Here is a 19,893-nt window from a genome sequence, read left to right as displayed (position 1 = left end):
CCTTTGTACGCACGTCCTAATGATACAGCGAAGTTAGGAATAATACGCCGCTTAGAAAAACTTGTAGCAGATGTTTCGCGCTCTATACGTTGTTGCGTCACAATGTAGTTAGTTAATAGCGCGAAAAAATGCGGAAACTTTAAAAGTATATTTATATTTACTAAAAAGAATATTTGCGTTAAATATTATGCGCGTTTACCCTATTCCAAACGAAACGAATTTGTTTACTTTTGAAATTGCGCCATTTCTACGTCACAAAGAGCGAACAATTGTAAATTGAAAGGTGGACAATTGGTTGTTTACAAACCTATTTAGACGAGACCAAACAGGTCAGTGTTAAATATAGCCGAACATATTTATAGCACCTTAATAAGTCGAAGGTGACCAGCGCTTTATTGAGGACGTCACAATAGACGGGAGGAAAAGCACGTCAGTGACGTAACAGATGGACAGCGGTCGAGGTTTTTGAAAAGGAACAACAATCCTTGTGTGGGAAGTTGTGCAGCGAGCACAAGCGGATAAGCATCAAAGGCATTAAGCTTATTGTTAGAACTATATCACAACTGTGGTTAAACTATATCACAACTGTGGTTAAACGGGAGATTTAAAACTTACCATATTTGGAATATTGGAGCTCAAGTTGTTTTGCTTTCAATGTTGATTTACGTGCTTTATATTTTTAATTTTATGTGTGAGTCAGGTTCAACGCACAAATGAGGTTTCAGCATCACACTCAGATGCTTAAGTGCGCTATAAACGTGAAAATGCGCGGTTGTGTGATCCTTGTGTTGCAATATTAATGAGGTCAAGGCCTTATACAAATAGATCTTTAAGGTTTTCCACCAAACAACGAATGCTCAGCTTGCTCACCGTAGATATCACAGCAAAGTAAAGTCCGTCAGTGAACAAATAAAACAGAAAGTTGTAACTTTCACTCGCTGCAAAAACAAACTTGACTCGCATATTTTCACGGCTCGCATATTTCCACGGGTCGCATATATTCGTGGGTCGCGTGAAGTATTAATGGTGCGTTGAGATGACAGACTGGTAGACGAGGGGAAGTAACGCTTTGTGGGAAACGCCAACAAAGCAAAGTGATGTTGATTTGGTGTTCGGTTGTTGCAAGGCATCTTAGCACATTTGCAGCGAATTTATGTAAAACGTGACTTGAAAGTAACGATTTTCCCGAGAACCCCGGTGCGCCTTAACAGGGCGGACAGTTCGTGCCACTTGCAACACGTTTTAACTTTGTTCGAAGCAGATGTAACTTAGTGGGGATCGCTACACTCAGGCTGCGGGAAAGTAACATTTGCTTGAAGGTTGAATCGTGCGCGTTTGTAAGTAGCAGAGGTATCTTGGGAGCTGCTGGTGCATGTTCATGTTGGCAGAACCCAGTATAACGAGCTTATTGAGCAGTAACGTGCTATACCAAGTATACATAGGGGCATAACGTTAGGTATGGTTGAACGATGGTTGTAGTTTGTGGATTCAATTCTTACACAAGTGTATTTTAACAAACATTTATCAAAGAAAGCTTAGTTGGTTTTACTGCACCTAGTTTAATGAAGTAATTAGTTATCTTTGGAGCATAATGACTGAATTTTTCGTTGGACGTAGTAAGAATATCAAAGCAAACACAGTAGTAAAAAAAGTTACCAATAGTTCTATAGAATCTATATGGCCTTTCATATTATTCCTACTGTATTTGGGTTAACCGTAGTGTAACATACATTTGGCAATCCACGCTGGAGACATTCCTCTATTTGCCCGATGTGACAAGCACCAAGTAAGACGGCGAATAGATGTGAAGGCAGCGATTGATCCACCACTTCCGTTCCACTAAACGGGCGTCACGAACACGAATACATTATAATTGCAACTTAGCAACAGTGCTTCTGGCGTGTATGTGCATATCATATCCAAATAAGCAAGATAAAAGCCTAACTATTTAATAAGTGTTCTTTTTTAGCGGATGTCAGCAACTACTTTAGTGAAAAATCAGGCGTTGCGCTTCGATAGCTGTTTTCTCGTTTTAACTCACAATCAAGAATAACGCGCAAATACTATTTGACTGTTTTACAAAATAATTAACGGAAACACTCTTTTTTTCTCCCCACAATGTAGATCAAATGGGAAAAACATTTTAAAATTACCGACAGAAAAGCAAATAAAGATTTAGTTTGTTTCAAAAGAGAAGCCTCCAAAATTATATTCGATGTAATGTAAGTTTAGAGGCAGATAAGGCCGAGGTTTTCTTGAATATCAAAGGCAAGAAAAAAATGTGACTGAGCCAGCCAATGTGGTTTATCCTCGCATAACCTTCAGACCTCGCTTGTATGACATTCAAGTACTTTGCGTCCAGTAAGATGCGGCTAGCTCCACTTATCGTGGTTGTGTTGTTAATTCTGCGGCAATGTGGGCATTCGTTCGCCGGGAACGCCGCCTCAAAAGGAAGCCTCGTCAAAACAACGCAAGTCAATGGCGCAAGCTTCAACGCAGTTAAAGGTGAGATCATACAACAATTTCCAACTGCTGGGCGTGTCTTACTCAATATTTTCGTTTTTCCTGTTTGGATTCTTTCCACTAAATTTAGTTCTTACTTAGCGGCCACTTAATACCAAGGAACATTGCGGTCAAGTTGCTTCCATCCATCGTTATCGCAACTTCCAAGTAGCAACACTAAATTAGGTTGAAAGAGCAACTTGACTTAGAACGTAATAGAAATAGATTATGGGATTCTAATTGGTCCCATGGGTGGGAAAGTGTTTGTAATATTTACAGCAAACATACAAGCGTCGACCCAATGCAGGAAATTACGTTTTTATGGAATTGCAAGGTCGACCTTGTTGCGTTTACACTATTGTGGTGGGATTTCCTCAGGTGTATATGCCGTAAATTCCTCGAAGTTTCAGGTTCACTGGCATAAGGTCGGCGCATTCACTGGAAAGCCATAAACTCCACTGCAACACAATGCACTACAACACAACAGATACTTTGCACTGGTGGTGTTGGCGGGATTCGAACTCACGAACGCGGATGAACCCACGCAATATGTTTTCAATAACCATTCCAAATAACACTGTTAGACGTTAATGCAATTATCACGAAAACGTGTTTTTGTTGAAGTGCCATTCCCGGGGTTCTGTATGTTCAGTTGGATCTCGCCAATCAAAAGTAATCATGAACCGAATTGAAATTGCGACCCCAATCTTTACTTCTACTTTAATCTTATAATAAGCAGGAAATTATTTTTTTTTACCGGGACGCTTGAACTTTTTAAGATGGCGTCAAAGTTACGTCATAACGGGACGCTTGAAAGACCTCAGGAAACGTTTCGATGACGTGCACAGATATGCAAATGAAGTATTAGCCTAAATATATCCAAGTTGATGGCTTGGTGGGAAATCACATTATTACCCGGAACGCTCGGCTCACTTTAACCGACTCTCAATAATCACCTTCTACTTCCCAGACACTTCGAGTTTGAGTCGCAGTCAGAACAAGCAATACAACAATGGGAGTGAATCAGACTCGCCCGTGCAACGACTCAAGCGCGCATTGTTGGACGGCTATGACGCAACAATGCCCCCTGTCTACGACTATAAAGAAAACATCCTCATTAAAGTCGGATTCACCTATAGACAGGTAAGTTCTTCACTAGGTGGCAGCACCTAAAACGGACTGTATTTTTTATATACTTTTTTTCTATAAAAGTGTTCAATGAAGTTAAACGAAGTTAAATCGTTTATGTTGAAATTTTTAAATTATGGCAAAATGTAAAGTTGTTAAGTGGTTGTAACGAAATGTAGAGCCCAGGTGCTTTTAGTATTTGCGTTTAATGGTTGCGCTCTTACTTCCTGCGTTGCGCATTTAGTAAAAGTTTAATGAGCTGACATAAAATCAGCACAAACTAACACAACAGCGACAGTGATAGATCACAAAATGCTCGGGTTGTTCAAAGTGCGGCCTTTGTTTAATTCGAGGTAAAAATAACAGCTAGAGATAAGGTTTACATCAGGTCACACTTTGTACTAAGGTTACTGAAACAACAAAGTGGTTTAAGGCGTTATTTCACCGCAAGTGTTAAGTTCGGGTTAAAACCAAAGGTGTGTTGAAGGTTCCAGCAAGATATCACTTGCAGGCTTCACATAAATATAGAACATTTTAAGTGGTTTAAATTAACTGACAGATGGAAGTATTATTGGCTTCTAAGGATCGTGTTACTTTAGTGGGTTTAGTCGAACTATACGTTTAAATATATGAGTAATATATTTCGTGTTTGTCGCAAAATAAACCACCTTCCTAAGGTTCCGGACAATCTTTGAGCTTTCCATTATTCATGCGAGATCACGTTATGTGAAAGAAAATAAAGAAGCGTGATTGGCCGCTAAGAGAAATCCCGTAAGTAGCTTCCTTATCTGCTTCCACATCTCTAACCTCAACAGGTGGCTGCAGTGTTTTGTGTAAACCTCAAATTTGCTTCAACGTTTACATTACGCCCGTAAATATGCATCATTTGATAACCAGGCCAATGCATCGCATGTGAGATGCAACCCAGTGTTTATTAAACTACAGAATGGTTCGACCAAGGGTGGGTAATTTTACAAGGATTAACCAATCAATTGTGTAACAGGTGAATGATTTTTTTTTATATTTCTGTGCTCAGAAACTTGCACAAATCAAACCAACATCAAAATTGTTTAATACCAGAAGAAATGTGGTACAACAAGCAACCCACAAATACCTCGCACATACTGGTGCTCATGCCAATGACGCTTATGGACAGTTGCGACGGTTTTATTTATTTGGGTGAATTGAAACGCAGCATTTGATGCCAGGGGTGAACAAAACTGACAGTTTAAGAAACGCTCATGTAATCGATGAATGTTAACATCACATCGAATTAATGATTGATTTTCTTCTTCAGGTGTTAGATTTGGACGAAAAGAACCAGGTTTTGAAGAGTTTGGTTTGGTATCGAGTTGTTTGGAAGGATTATCAGTTTGTTTGGAATCCTGAGGAATTTGGTGGCATCAAAGAAAGTAAGGGAAACTATTGGTTGAAATAGCTTATGTTCGTTTAATATTTTTGCTTACTTCATGCCACTGGATTTCTAAAGCTGCTGTTTTGAAATCGCTAGACATGAATAAAATGCGATCTGAAAGTTTTAAATCATACGGAACGATCATAACCACAAACGTGGGTATGAAATACACCGAGTCCCTTTGGCTGTTTACCCGAAATTAGTCCAGCAAAATACACGAGCTTGTGGTGGGATTCGAACTCACAACCTTGACCATACCGGGACTGTCGATCTACCAGCTGAGCTACACGGGCTCCAGGGCGAAGTAAGTCGAACACTAATGATAGCACGGCTTCCAGTATAGTGTTACTACCATCCCTGTCCCACTTGTTCAGTTGAGATCCCGCACCAGTTGATCTGGTTCCCGGACATTGTTGTTTACGAGGAGGTTGGCAGCAGGAGCTACCCCCCACGACTCGTCCACGTACAGGTCGTTTATGACGGAACAGTGAAGTACCAGGAGCCGAGCGCTTTCGAGACTTCTTGCAGCATCGACACAGCTTTCTTCCCCTTCGATGTTCAGGTGCAACGAACAACTCTTGGTAACCCTAGAGTACGATACTGAAGTAGCTGTAGAACACCAATCAGCGTTGGACGTTTCTTTCCAGTATTTAACAAGTCACAGCTCATTTAGTTTCCGAAAACATAAAAGTTCAAACAAAACTAAACTCCATCTGCCAAGAATTTAAACTAGGAAAGTCGCAACACGATATTGACACAAGAGTACAAACTTCATCCCTTTAATCAACAAGTTGTTATTCTTAATTCAACCATACAACTCAATTAACCAATATTTTAAAACACGCGGAATAGTGACGTAACAGAGTGTATTGTTGGCAGGTGTGTCACATGACTTTCGTGTAGTGACGTAACAAAGTGTATTGTTGGCAGGTGTGTCATATGACTTCCATGTAGTGACGTAACAGAGTGTGTTGTTGGCAGGTGTGTTACATGACTTTCGTGTAGTGACGTAACAGAGTGTATTGTTGGCAGGTGTGTCACATGACTTTCGTGTAGTGACGTAACAGAGTGTATTGTTGGCAGGTGTGTCACATGACTTTCGTGTAGTGACGTAACAGAGTGTATTGTTGGCAGGTGTGTCATATGACTTCCATGTAGTGACGTAACAGAGTGTATTGTTGGCAGGTGTGTCACATGACTTTCGTGTAGTGACGTAACAGAGTCTATTGTTGGCAGATGTGTCATATGACTTCCATGTAGTGACGTAACAGAGTGTATTGTTGGCAGGTGTGTCACATGACTTTCGTGTCATGGTCGCAGCCGATCTCCCGGATCGATCTTTCAAGCGACCGAAGCAGTTTGAAGTTGGAGGAAGACACAGATCGATTCTTCATCAACACCGGCGAGTGGAGGTTGGCGGGGATCAGCGTCAAGAAGAACGTGAGTCGAACAAATCACTTTTTTCAATAACAGAAAGTTAGAAGTGACTTCCTAAATGCATTGTGGAAAGTTTGCAGAAAGCTGCTTATTCCGCATATAATTTGTTGCTTATTGTGTCAGTTATCGTAGTTCTTTAAATAGACCCCTTGTTTGACCGCTTGATTCACAGCCAGCTGTCTAACATTTCACTGCTAGGTTTAGATGGTTTGTGTTTCAGGTGCGCGACTACGGGTCGTTGATCCTGAGCACGAAAGCATCGAGCAACGCAAGCTTACACAACGCAAGCTCGCACAACGACACTGATGAAGGGAGGTGAGGACACGTTATGCGAACCGAGAACATTGGGGACGCAGACGTGTGGTATTAGTGCATATAATGGAGCTAAATAAACGTTAATGCGAGTTTAAATATCGTGGGCAGTTCGACAAGCATGAGTACATTGGAGACAATGCATAGAGCTGTACGCACATGTAAATAATGCCAGGACACAACCTTTATAACAAAGCGCACAACTTCTTTGGAATAAACACTTATCACTGTCACCAATATCAACAATTAATGTTACCTTGTTGTTGTTAGTGGGACGGGGGACGATGAAGTGCACTTTGAACACCACGGTCCACTGGTGGTCACCGCCACTCAGCAACTCGACACAAAAGCTAACAACAACTTCACTATCACCGACAGTATGTTTGCAGAGGTGAGTGCAATAACAAAGCTGGTACAACCCATCATATAGCGGAAATGGTTTGGTTTAAGAGTGCTTGGCAAATTGTTAATATTCGTGGTTCGAGGGTTGGTTACTTAAAATAAACAGATTCTTCTCACCAGTACTCTAGGGAACCCAATAAACATTAATCGTTTCTCAGGCCTTCATAAAATATCTGCTCTGTTTTTAGGTTGCGTTCACAGTTGTGCTTCGTAGAAACTCTTCACTCTATATGCAAAGCATGCTTTTCCCAAGCGTCATCCTAACAACTGTAGCTCTGCTGGGATTCTACCTACCTCCAGACTCTGGGGAGAGGATCGGGCTGCAAATCACGATACTGCTCACGTTCATGGTAAATCACGATACTGCTCAAGTTCATGGTAAATCACGATACTTCTCACGTTCATGGTAAATCACGATACTGCTCACGTTCATGGTAAATAACGATACTGCTCACCTTCATGGTAAATCACGATACTGCTCACGTTCATGGTAAATCACGATACTGCTCACATTCATGGTAAATCACGATACTGCTCACGTTCATGGTAAATCACGATACCTTTTGCGTTCATGGTAAATCACGATACTGCTCAAGTTCATGGTAAATCACGATACTGCTCACCTTCATGGTAAATCACGATACTGCTCACGTTCATGGTAAATCACGATACTGCTCACGTTCATGGTAAATCACGATGCTGCTCATCCTCATGGTAAATCACGATACTGCTCAAGTTCATGGTAAATCACGATCCTGCTCACGTTCATGGTAAATCACGATACCTTTTACGTTCATGGTAAATCACGATACTGCTTACCTTCATGGTAAATCACGATACTGCTCAAGTTCGTGGTAAATCACGATACTGCTCACGTTCATGGTAAATCACGATACCTTTTACGTTCTTGGTAAATCACGATACTGCTCATCTTCATGGTAAATCACGATACTGCTCACGTTCATGGTGTATCACGATACTACTCACGTTCATGGTAAATCACGATACTGCTCACGTTTATGGTAAATCACTATACTGCTCACGTTTATGGTAAATCACGATACTGCTCATCTTCATGGTAAATCACGATACTGCTCACGTTCATGGTGTATCACGATACTACTCACGTTTATGGTAAATCACGATACTGCTCACGTTTATGGTAAATCACGATACTGCTCACGTTTATGGTAAATCACGATACTGCTCATGTACATGGTAAATCACTATACTGCTCACGTTCATGGTAAATCACGATACTGCAAATCACGATACTGCTCACGTTCATGGTGTATCACGATACTGCTAACGTTCATGGTAAATCAAGATACTCACGTTCATGGTAAATCACGATACTGCTCAAGTTTATGGTAAATCGCGATACTCCTCACGATCATGGTAAATATCGATACTGCTTATCTTCATGGTAAATCACGATACTGCTCATCTTCATGGTAAATCACGATACTGTAAATCACGATAATGCTCACATTCATGGTAAATCAAGATACATCACGATAATGCTCACGTTCATGGTAAATCACGATAATGCTCACGTTCATGGTAAATCACGATACTGTAAATCACGATAATGCTCACATTCATGGTAAATCAAGATACATCACGATAATGCTCACGTTCATGGTAAGTCACGATACGCTCACGTAGTAAATTCCTTTTAATATTGCAGGTATTCCTTCTCGCTGTTGGTGAGATGTTCCCGGCATCCACCGGTCCATACTTAGGAGTTTACTTCGTGATATGCATGGGACTTCTCGGGGTAAACCTCATGATGACCGTGATGGTGCTTCACGTGCATTTCAAGCCGATCGTGAACGACTTCCAGGTGGCCGGTAAAAGACGGAGGGAAGGCGGGAAGAAGAAACAAGGACGGTGAGATGTTGAAGCAAGCATTTAATTAAACTGGTAGTGGGTCCGTTTAAGATATTTCAATGCATTTATTACGACCAGGGGCATTTCTACTGGATCGCTTCAAAACAACATACCCCCAGTAATGAACAACAATCTGCTGAACACACTCAACATATTACCTATCTTCGTCTAGTTTGTGTTGTTAACGGTTTTTCCAGGTCATTATTCCACACAACGTTATGAAATGTTAACAAATGTTCTTACAGTTGCAGAGTTCGTTGCTTGGAGGGAGAAATTTCGAGCGATGAGGACAAACACGGAACGCAGCGGTCGCGGAAAAGTTCGCGGAACGATTCCTCAATTCCCACCAAATATCGAAGAATCCTACAGTTTTTCGACAAGTACTGGACTTTAGGGGAGCGAGATTCACGGTGGATGGCACCAATCGTTAATGACGCACACTACGATGACGTCAAACCAGATGACGGTGACATTAGTGAGGCAGATGACGTCACTTATTCGGATAACGAGTCAAATTGGTCGGATTCTAGAGTGGAAGGATTAGTACAGAAGGAAGTTCCAAAGACGGTAAATTACGGAATCCAGCCGAAAGTTGTGGACGTGGAGTACATTACGGAAGCACCGAAGAAACACGGAAAGCAGTAAGTTCCTCGTTTATAAAGTTCTTAATAAAATGTTAGTTGAAAAATGCCACGAAGAATTTCTTCTGCACAAACACTTTCCTGCAAATGTGTATTTTTTCTGAGTTTAGCCTTTTTGGTTGCAGATTATCTAGTCCGATGGAATTGACGTTAAACCAGTCTCCGTCGAACAACAAGGAAGGGGGTAAAAGTCGGAAGTCGTCCGCGGAAGATTTGCGCGCGGACAAAACCCCAACTGCGGGGAATCTCCTGCAGAACAAGTGGAGCGTTCCAAAGTCGAAGATGTTTTCGGCATTAGCTGACGTTAAAGGATTTCTGGCAAAGGTAAGTTTGTATTGAGGTGTTTCTCGTTTTGTTTGACTTTAAATTTATTTGCTTTTCTAAAAGAATAAAATTGAAAACTTTGTTTTAATGTTCAAACAGAAAACAAACTGACGGATGTTACATTTAGCAAGTTTAATTATTCTTAAAATCAAATGTTATTCTCTGTCAACAATTACCATGATTTTTAATTTTCTTTTAGGTTGAAATCTTGTACAAAAACATTGCCTTTTAAGCAAAGTAGAGTTTTGTCTATATAATTGTAGTGAAAACACATTATTCTTTTTAGCGTTATATCTGTTTTTACTAAACTAATATTTTGAAAAATGTATAAAACATTACAAAAGAATGTTCAGCAATGGCGAGGTAATAAATGTTTTCCAATCTCTGTTTCTCAGTTATTCCCGTTTTATTTTTAACGCACATTTTGTTGAACTCTAAAAGTCGGAAACGGAACGAAAGGAGAAGCGCAAGTTGCGTAAACGACGGAAACGTGAATTGGAGCGAATAGCGAAGGAGGAGGAGCAGGAGAGGCAGGATCTGGAGCAAGAAGAGTGGAAGAGCGTCGCGCGAGCTGTTGACGTCATGTTCTTCCGATTGTACGTCATCTTCATTGTTGCAAGCCACCTCGGGCTACTGGTCGCCATCCTCGTCAACTTGAGTTGAAGGATTTGCGACAAAATTATGCAAAACTTCTGGATGTTCAGCGCGATGTTGCTTGTTGACTTTTGCCAAAATATGTGACTCGTTTATTTGCACCTAACTTTGTTGAAAGCAATCCAAGTTACGCAACAATTGCCCAGCATACAAAGATATTGCATCAAACAAAACATCAAGTTGATGGTTCATTGACATTATTGTCACAAACTGTGAAGTAATGTTTTCATTTGGTCACACCATTATAAACAAAACGTAATAATGCTGCGATTTCAGTGGTTTGCCGACTTATTATCTCATTGGATTAGGTTATACATCGTGTATAAGCATAAAGTTTAGTCACATAATGCAACGAACATTTTGCTGCAAAAATCCACTTTAGCAGGTATATTGGGGAATTCCCAAACAAGCCACTGATTGTCACGTCATAATGCTGCATATGAAAAAACAATCGCGCAACCCGATTGTCATATCACAGTGCGAAGGTATACTGTTACGTAATGAACGCCTGTGTTCCGCAAACCGACGCGGCTACATGCATAATTGATCGATAGCGCGTTACAGCGCGTTGCATTGTGACGTTATAAACGATGTGTTTGTGACGCAATGCATCCACGCTCGATATTCATTGAGTCGGCTTGAAAGACTGAACACACACAACTCTCGACTTAATGTACAGATCATGCACATCAAGCCTTGGTGAACAATATAACCCTAACCTTAATGTGTTGCAGTTAAGGTCGTTGCTTTGATTGAAATCAAAATAAATTCACCATCTAACGAATAAGTTGAAGCATTATGCGATTAAGGGAAGTCGTAATTATTTAGTACATTTTAGATTGTTTACGCAAATAAGAAAATTGTTTCCCTATGCAAATATAGGACTGTCCTTAAAAAATCTTTTGCGACAATCTTAAGGCTAAAAGTTTTGGCAAAATACAATATGCTGTTCTAAAAGTGTTGAGGCGGCTTCAATAGTTTGCCTTTAAGGTGCTGCAATATTTTCTCGTAGCTACTAGCAGCAAAAGACTTATTCTCCTAAGCTTGGAGTAATCTTACTTTGCGTTGAAGTCATCTTGAGCGAGGTTGTAGTAGAACTCCTCGATGAGCTCGTAATCAACCATAGCTCGGTCGATGATCTCCTGATGCTGCATCAGCTGCTCAGGGACTCCCTTCATCCAATCGCGCATCTCAGTCAGCTCCTCTATCGTGTTCGGCTTCTCAAACAACTTGCGGCTGATCGCCTTGCATTCCTCGCAAGCCTGGGGTAAAGTGTGAGGTAAGGGTTGAGCGTGGGGTTTTATAGGTCTCACTCGTCGCAAGCCCATGGGTAAATGGGGGCATTAGGGGGTCTTTGTATGCCTAATGTAAAGTAGGCGATATTAGAAGTAAAGTAGGGGTATTAGGGACATAACAAGCAAAAATAAGAGTGGTTCAACTCCTTTAGAAAATATCTTTAGATAAAAAGGAACGGCAACAAAGCAGCATAAGACTTGTAAAAGCTAACGAGATTCTATAGCTTTTCTTTTTTTTTTGCGCTAATCCAACTTCTTATTTTAAGTACTATGGCTAACCATTACAGGCCAGGCAACAAATTACACCAAAAAGGAGTTCCAGAGAATCTATTGTCAGACGAGTCGTATTCAGCCACCAATTTAAATTAATTGTTCGAAATACTAAATTAGAGAGTCAATAATTCGTGCAAAGCAGCTCACCTCATCGGCTTGTGACCTGAGCTTCTTGGCTAGCAGTTCTAGCACCGCGTTCGCCAGCGCTTTCCTTTTCTTAGCGAGGTTCTGCCTCACGTTCTCCGTCCCGATCCAGAAGGCACCGACCACAATAGATGAAGGCATGCTCGCTTCAAGCCGGCCCTTCTCAAGCAGATGCATGTCAACCTCGGCCTTCACCTGCGCTGCTGTATGCTCCTGCGCGTCAAACTCCCTACAGTGGGAAACAACACTGTGTGAGTGCTTGAGCGTTAAACGCGGTACATTTAAAGCAAAAAGATTAGGTTCTTGAAACTTCCTCTAGGGTTTCAAGTTGAAAGCGAAAGGGTTAAAGGGATATTGGTTGCAAACTAGTCATAAACGAACACGTTTGAAAGGTGTGAAGTGCGTTTAACCTGATAGAGTAGCAACCTTCCTTGATTTCAACCAATTATTTCATTAAATTTAGGCTCAAGTTTGTACTTTTGTTATATGAGATTAATGAGTAAAAAACTATCTATCCTTGGCAAGAACTTGATTAATTAAGTAAAAACTGCATATTTCAAAACACATAGGATCCGCTTAGTTTGGCATCAAACAACATATGACGAATAGCGTAATAACTCGTGTTGGTTGTGTAGCAAACATTAACTTGCTTGATGTACTGGTCGACGTCGAGGCTGTGTAGTTCCAAGTGTTGCTCGTATTGCTTGGCATAAGCTCGCATAGGTACGATCGCTTTGCGCACCGCGTTCCTACAAACACAACACATTAACAGGGGTACGCACGCCACCTCGTGGACGCCGGTCAGCTTCAACAACCGCTGCATGGTGGCAGTCGAGTCCAACGACCATGGCAGGGAATTACTTTTGGCTGGCGGCGAGACAAAGAGAAAAGTTTTGGTTGGCAGGCTATTATAAGCACCTAAAATAAAATTGTAATTCTTTTAAAAAAGCTGCATAAAACATTGTTTTAAAAGCTGGCCAGAGTAATAATTTTGTGGTTGTCCTACAAGTGCAATTTATTCATTACAATATCCTAAAATCAAATAAATAACTGTATAACTTGTTTTTAGTTGAAAAAGTTTTACGGAAAATAAGCAACGGGCTAAATCAAATTACTTGGGGAGCTGTGGTTTGCCCAGGTCTGGAATACAGCATACTATAGTTATACAGCAGATGCCTTCCCTAAGGTTATCACTAAAATTAGCCATCCAAATCAGAATCATAATACCAGCAAAGCCAGCCTAGAACAGCAACTAGCTAATGGTGAGATTCGAACTCACGACCTCGGCTATACAGGGACCGCCTGACAAGACTAGATGACTTAGTAATACAATGACTCACTCATCCCAAGACAAACTCACACAATAGTCCTCCTGAGCGCTTCCACTGGAGGTTCGTGAGCTCCGACGGACTCTAGGAGCGAAGATCCTCTCCAGAAGAGTTCCTCCAGGACAAACCTCTCCAGCTGAGGAACATGTTGCGTTGATGCGATCGCTTTGTCGAACAAACCGACCAAGGAGGGTTCAAAATTCGCCAGGGGGGTGCTGTAGTGCACGCTGCTGCCATCTACCGGACAACGTCATTAAAAGTTGTAGTGTGACGTCATTAAAGGTTGTGTTGAGCGACTAATCCACAGCAAAAGTATTTCTTTTACTTTTGGCGTTTTATAAGATAGCAGTTTTGAATAGACAAATAACTGGTTTACATCAATTACTAAATATTCAGCTAAAGTTTTGGAAAACCACTTGCAAATAATATGTCAAATTTGCAAATAATATGTCAAAATATTCCATTATTCAGTCAATTTCAGTAAAGTATAACATAAAAGCTTTAGTTGTAAGAAAAAAATGAAACAGTAAATATCTTGTATATTGCTAAAGGTTTACCTAATTTTAAATCAATTACGTCCATGTTATTTTCTTTGGCCAGTACGACTCCAGGAAGGCTTGGTCACAGAAGACACATTTGTATATGAACGCTTCAGTTGCTCACTTACGCGCTATGTTATTTACGTTGGTATATATCTGCTCTACCCACCCATGATCAATTCGATGACGAAAAGTGGATTCTTCTTTGGTTTGTAGTTTGACACGAGTAGGGAATTCTCCCACACCATGTCGTCGTCGCAGTGCACCACCTGGTGGCAAGCATCCGAGATCATGTTCGTGAAGTTTGCGAGCGAATCTTGCACGAGGTAACGAAGCGAGTCCTACAACAACACGACAGAAGATGCTGAGGCACATGCCATTGCAAATACACTGTCATTTACAAATGGAATCATTGCTAAAGAATAGGCGTCATGAAAACTTTAAATACATGGCCACTGTCCCAAGAGAACCCTTTGTATAATTAATATTTATTAAATGTTTATTTAGTTAGTGTCTACCACATCTGAGTAAGCAGAATGTTTAACCTGCATGATGAACTTGACTTTCTCCATGTACTTCTTGAGTTTTGATATCCTGTACACCTCCCAGTTCGTCTCGTACATGTTGAACCATCCCTTGCCAACATACTGGAAACTTCCACGAACAACAGCTCGCAGAGTGGAGATCCAAGAGTCGCGGAGGAACAACTGAACCTGGGGGTTGTGGGGAACTTATACTTATTGGGGATGTTAAATGCTTAATGTAAAACCAAGTTGCTAGGGACGATTTAAGCGAAATGTATATGGACTGTGCGTTGTATACTTTTAAGCATTGATTGGATATGTTGGGATCCTTCTTCAAAGCAATTGACACATAACGAAGTATGGAGTACGGCGGCAGATCCACTAGTAGGAGAAACGCATTTTTACAAGATACATCACTGCAGTTTTTACAAACGATAAGATAATGTTATAAACAATATGGCTGTCACTAATGAATCTTTGTAGTCAAAATTAAAATTGCAGCTAATCGCTTTTCAGTATTCTAATTTGCTAAAGCAATGAGTGGTAACCAAGGTGTTTGTAGTAAGCAATGTACAATGACTAGTGTTACCATTCCTCCAAGCTATCTACGTAGGCAACAAAGCACGTGTGCACGTGCGTGTGTGTGCGTGCCTGTGTGTTCGTGCATGTGTATGTGTTTATGGTAAACCGACCTGTGTGTAAGCTTGCGACTGAGTTTGTTCAAACTCCTCGAGTTTCATGCTTTTGGTGAGAGTTGTGTTGAAGAGCGACATCGTCTTCACTTTGTTGCATTCGCTGTGCACCTGAAGGTACAAGTATAAGTACAACATTGCGGGGATGTAAGGTTATCAATACAGCTGAAAGTACAAGTGTTAAAAGGAGGGGATGTAAGGTTATAAAACATAAGTGTGGTGAGCTAGGGCAGATAAACACTTGAAGGCGATTCTATGGATGCTCACTGCTTATATTTGATAGTTAAGAGCTTCAGCAGACTGTTGCTAACTTTCACTTTATCCTTGGTTCATGCTGTTTGAATCCTTACGGGACAAATTTCTTTACATTTTCTGTAGGTTAGTGAAAGATTGTTATGTCAACTTGGAGGCTTTTTAGGAACACCCAATTTAATAATTCTGTGCAGTTTCAACTAATGGCTACAGTACAATATTTATGCTTTTATGTCGAAACAATTTATAAAGAGCACAAACTGTCAGCTAGTAGTTCAAGCACACACTCCAGCATCGGTTAGTTGGTGATAATGTTTTACCTTCCCTGAAGCCACGATCGCTTCAACTCTCGTCCAAAGTGCGTTGAAAGCGAAACTATCTCGCTGTTCCTCGAAGTCGTACACAGGGATGTCGTCGGGGGGAGCTGCAATGGAACGAGGTGGTAACAATTGAAACAACAGGAGTAGTTATATCACTAATCTTTGTGGATTTGTGGGAGAACCAGTGGGACACATTAAGTGCAAGTGCATCAAGGATCGTATAATGCTTGTATGGTAATGTCGTGCTGGCCAACTATTGTAAACACTCTACTGGTTTGGCCTTTAACTCAGGAGGTTTTCCTAATTAAGTCACTGCCCAAAATATGCCAGTTTTCACTAAATTGAAAAAAATATTTCGCATTCATTCATGTTGTGTCATCATTGTATAGTTAAACTGTTCACTCGGCAACATTTCCAACTCTGTGAATTACCAAAAAGACGAACTTACCTGAAGACATGGTGACCTCTGACCCTGCTTCCGGTTTGGTGACGTAAGCAAATGATTTTGGTGACGCAGTGATGACGTTGTCGAAGGTTAGTTTGTTCATTGCTCGCTTAAAGTCGATTCCAACTTGTCGCTCCAGCACCTCAACACTTCTTAGAACTCTGCAAGATAAAAAGTAGGGGGAATAATATCAGGGGGGTATGACGTCATGTTACGTGCCCCAATGTGATGTGAGGTCGCATTGAGTACTAAATCCCCTTTTTTCTTTTAAAATACATGTTTTTTTTTCCCCAACAAATACCTTCCCCCAAAAGTTCAGGAAAATGTTGGTAAATTCTACAAAATACTGCTTTCCACGGTTGATCTAAAGTTCAAAAAACACTTTAGGCCAACGGAAGCGTGCGGTTGTAATATCGTGTCTCTTGAACTCTGGATTATTCAGGGCAGGTATATTAGAGGTGAAACAACAACGCATACACCCACAAGTGAAAACCGCCATTATTCGTGCCGTCTGTATTTCACTTTACATTTGATAGTAAATCACAAACACTCACGCTGGTTCGTCGCTTCGTAATCCTGGTGTGCTCAGGGCGAAGTTACTCATCCGTGAAAAGGACTCGGGCTCTAGTGAGATCACGTGATGGTCCAGAGGCATGCAGTCGATGTAGAGGTTGTATCTAAGCAATGTAAACAACGTAAACGGGTTAACATCGTGCTAGGTGAGGAAAGCTAGCCTTAAAAAACTTTAGAACGTTTGAAAGTTAAGCCAATACAGGTTGCTAGCAGATGAGCTGATCAACCGTCGTATAAACAGCAACAGCTTTTTTGCAACGCTAAAATTGAATGGAGTCAAATGGCCTACGGAAAGTATAGTGACATTACAACAAGTTTAGTCAGTGGGCACTACGAGATATTTGTTGTATGAACCACTTCGAAGGATGAGGTTTATAAACTTTAAGTAAATATAAATTATAATGTTTTGGGCAACTAATTTTGAGGGTATTTAATGTAACCTTATTTTTTGATTATATTACGCAGTATGGACCTTAGTAAGTTATTTTCAGACGAACAAACCTGATGAGTCCCTCAGTTTTCTTGCGTTGTCGGTAAGCTTCGGCCACTCTGTGTGCGAACACAACTGCATCTTCGGCCCTGAACATGAGTCGGACCCGAGGTATCCAGTGCTGCTGTGGAACCGACAGACGAGAACCTTCACACATACACCAACCGGTTAATAACACTAAGATATGCATGCCATGGTAGATCAGTATAAACTATGCAAATTAGTCAAGGGCCTCTTTTTAATCATTTCCAAGTTTATAGATAACCCCAGTATTCGTAAAACTAACCTGAGGTTCGGGAACTAAACCTTATTTGTATAGACTAGCGAACTTTAAACCCAGTTATGCCGCCGCATTAAAATAAAACAGTTTTCTAAAAACACCGTTAACTTCCTGTTCACCCGCGAAACCCTACAACATTTTACACACCCCCTGTTTTAAACCACTTAATTAAAACTTCAACTACTTGTTTGTTTTCACCTGTTCGGGAAATCCCCCCATTGACGACGGGGTGCCCTCTAGTGTCCAATATTCGACCTTGATCGTCGACCTTCTGAACCAGCCACAATTGTGCTTCTTGGTCGTAATCGATAACCCCAACGTTAACCCACTTGTAAGTAAGGCTCGGGTCCTTCGGGTCAACTGGGCAACGAACATAAAAAACAAACATGCTGCTTTTTATCTTATTATTACTTAATTTTGTTATGGAAAGGCTTTAATTATAAACAGATGCCATATCTGTAAGAATATTAAAAACAAATACCTTAAACTACTTATGTTATGCTATAATATACTCTACAAACAGCGTCAAAACTTGAAACATTTGCTATTGTGTTTCATACAAGCTGAGGAATTATAGTATGTTTTACAAATTGAATTGATTTGAAAAGGCTAACTTTAATAAAAAAGATATAAAGCATCAAAAATAAGAAAAATCACGCTACATGTGTAGACTTTAAGTTGTTGAAACATAAATAAATATGTTACCTATTTCTTTATGGGTTTTGGTAATCCTGCAATATTCACCACCTACTTTTTGGGTTGTCGTCGTTTGGGAGCAAAGCCTTCCCCGGAACCGGTTTTCGCAGGTTTGAACCGGTTTCCGCCCCAAGATAAAGCCATTCTTGGGGGGTTCGGCAGTCGTACTCGCTGTTGTCGAATATCTCGAGGGGTAGGAAGGGTGGGAAGGGGGCTGGGTCAGGGGACTTGTTGAGCTGGACCTTGTGGTCATCAGGAACGTACCGCGGCATCAGCTTGTTGCTGTCCACACCTTCCAGTGTAAGGAGGTGTGTAAGACGCTGACGAGCATATACTCGCTTACCCCTGTGTGTGGTAAGAACATTATATGGTCGGTACATTTCAGTGAAGTGGCACATTTAACAAAATGTTAAGCACATTGTGTACATTTTCCATATGTATGTACAGCAGTAAATAACGTACTATATCTGGTTTACATTATTATACACGTATAGGTTTTAATAACAGTTTAACATTTGTGTTTTTAATGCAAACCAAAGCCTCAGTCCGCTAGCTTTACAAATCAGTATTACAGCTACTTTAGGTCTGTAAAATTGTGGTTAATCAACGGAGTAAAATATAATCTCTCATTAGTTGGTCTTTACCTCTTTAATACTGAACCCTGCTCGCAAAAGTTTAAGGAGATTTTATCTACAATTGTTGTGATAAGTGCTTTTCTACTGAAATGAAAGGGAACTATGCATAATTCATATATACACCTATGTTTGTGTTGGTGGTTTTACAATTGTTTAACTAGTTTTTTTACCTCTCAATCTCAATCTTCCTAGGCACGTCCCCCGGTGGAACATAGTAAGGTGTCTGTACTTTGGGTTGCCAAGCGTTGCTCGAGAAGTCTGTCTTCGTCGTCAGCTCTGTGGTTGGACCAAAGTCCTGCGTCTTCAATATTGAGTTGAACGTTGCATTATCTGGGGCCTCAAACGTTGACACTGAACAAATAAATAGAAATTTATTTCAAATTGGTACATAAATAATATGGTGTTATTTGTATGTAAGGTAACACACCATAGTTTTTATTTAGATAAATAATTGCACCTTCATTTTTCTGAAGTAAATTATTAAGTAGTTGTTAAGCGGGTATCCAAATATCCATATTTTATTTTAAAGCCAATGTGCCTTGTTTGGGGCCAAAATTTTGAATCTAGTCAGAAATAAATTATTTTAATACTTTAAGCAAATTGTTTATTTAAAATATACAAAACATATTTACAAAGTTGTATAATTTTAGATTTTCCGATTAATGCTTTGCTGATACTAAATAAGGTTCTAAATATTTTT

At 40.4% G+C, this 19,893-nt stretch overlaps 2 protein-coding genes across 3 annotated transcripts in view; one reads left to right on the top strand and one right to left on the bottom strand.

Annotated features, from left to right (window-relative positions):
* The window catches only part of LOC146137124 (dynein axonemal heavy chain 1-like), a 55,106-nt gene that overhangs the window by 33,572 nt on the left and 1,641 nt on the right, over positions 1-19,893 (bottom strand). The window contains exons 4-17 of one of the 2 annotated variants that reach the window (XM_083395535.1): positions 19,364-19,544; positions 18,614-18,903; positions 18,061-18,222; positions 17,594-17,729; positions 17,074-17,196; positions 16,523-16,680; positions 16,075-16,178; positions 15,503-15,613; positions 14,832-14,999; positions 14,456-14,627; positions 13,780-13,984; positions 13,066-13,168; positions 12,423-12,644; positions 11,767-11,969 (exon numbers count right to left, since the gene is read on the bottom strand). In XM_083395535.1, coding sequence (XP_083251661.1) covers positions 11,767-11,969; positions 12,423-12,644; positions 13,066-13,168; positions 13,780-13,984; positions 14,456-14,627; positions 14,832-14,999; positions 15,503-15,613; positions 16,075-16,178; positions 16,523-16,680; positions 17,074-17,196; positions 17,594-17,729; positions 18,061-18,222; positions 18,614-18,903; positions 19,364-19,544 — 2,338 coding nt within the window. Of the gene's footprint in view, positions 1-11,766; positions 11,970-12,422; positions 12,645-13,065; positions 13,338-13,779; positions 13,985-14,455; positions 14,628-14,831; positions 15,000-15,502; positions 15,614-16,074; positions 16,179-16,522; positions 16,681-17,073; positions 17,197-17,593; positions 17,730-18,060; positions 18,223-18,613; positions 18,904-19,363; positions 19,545-19,893 lie in introns of those variants that run through there. The other variant, XM_083395536.1, reaches the window with a different exon arrangement.
* LOC146137125 (uncharacterized) lies at positions 2,303-11,464 on the top strand. Its single transcript, XM_083395600.1, has 13 exons — positions 2,303-2,505; positions 3,473-3,645; positions 4,928-5,042; positions 5,419-5,606; positions 6,332-6,484; positions 6,605-6,609; positions 6,686-6,796; positions 7,064-7,184; positions 7,384-7,545; positions 8,886-9,088; positions 9,334-9,729; positions 9,855-10,053; positions 10,495-11,464. Exons 1-13 carry the CDS (start codon positions 2,337-2,339, stop codon positions 10,714-10,716), a joined length of 2,217 nt encoding a protein of 738 aa, XP_083251726.1. The 5' UTR covers positions 2,303-2,336; the 3' UTR covers positions 10,717-11,464.

Source organism: Ascidiella aspersa, chromosome 8, assembly GCF_963924565.1.
Source record: "Ascidiella aspersa chromosome 8, kaAscAspe10.2, whole genome shotgun sequence".
Taxonomy (NCBI): domain Eukaryota; kingdom Metazoa; phylum Chordata; class Ascidiacea; order Phlebobranchia; family Ascidiidae; genus Ascidiella; species Ascidiella aspersa.
Note: the sequence above shows the minus strand (reverse complement) of the source record. Positions and strands in the feature narration are given on the sequence as shown.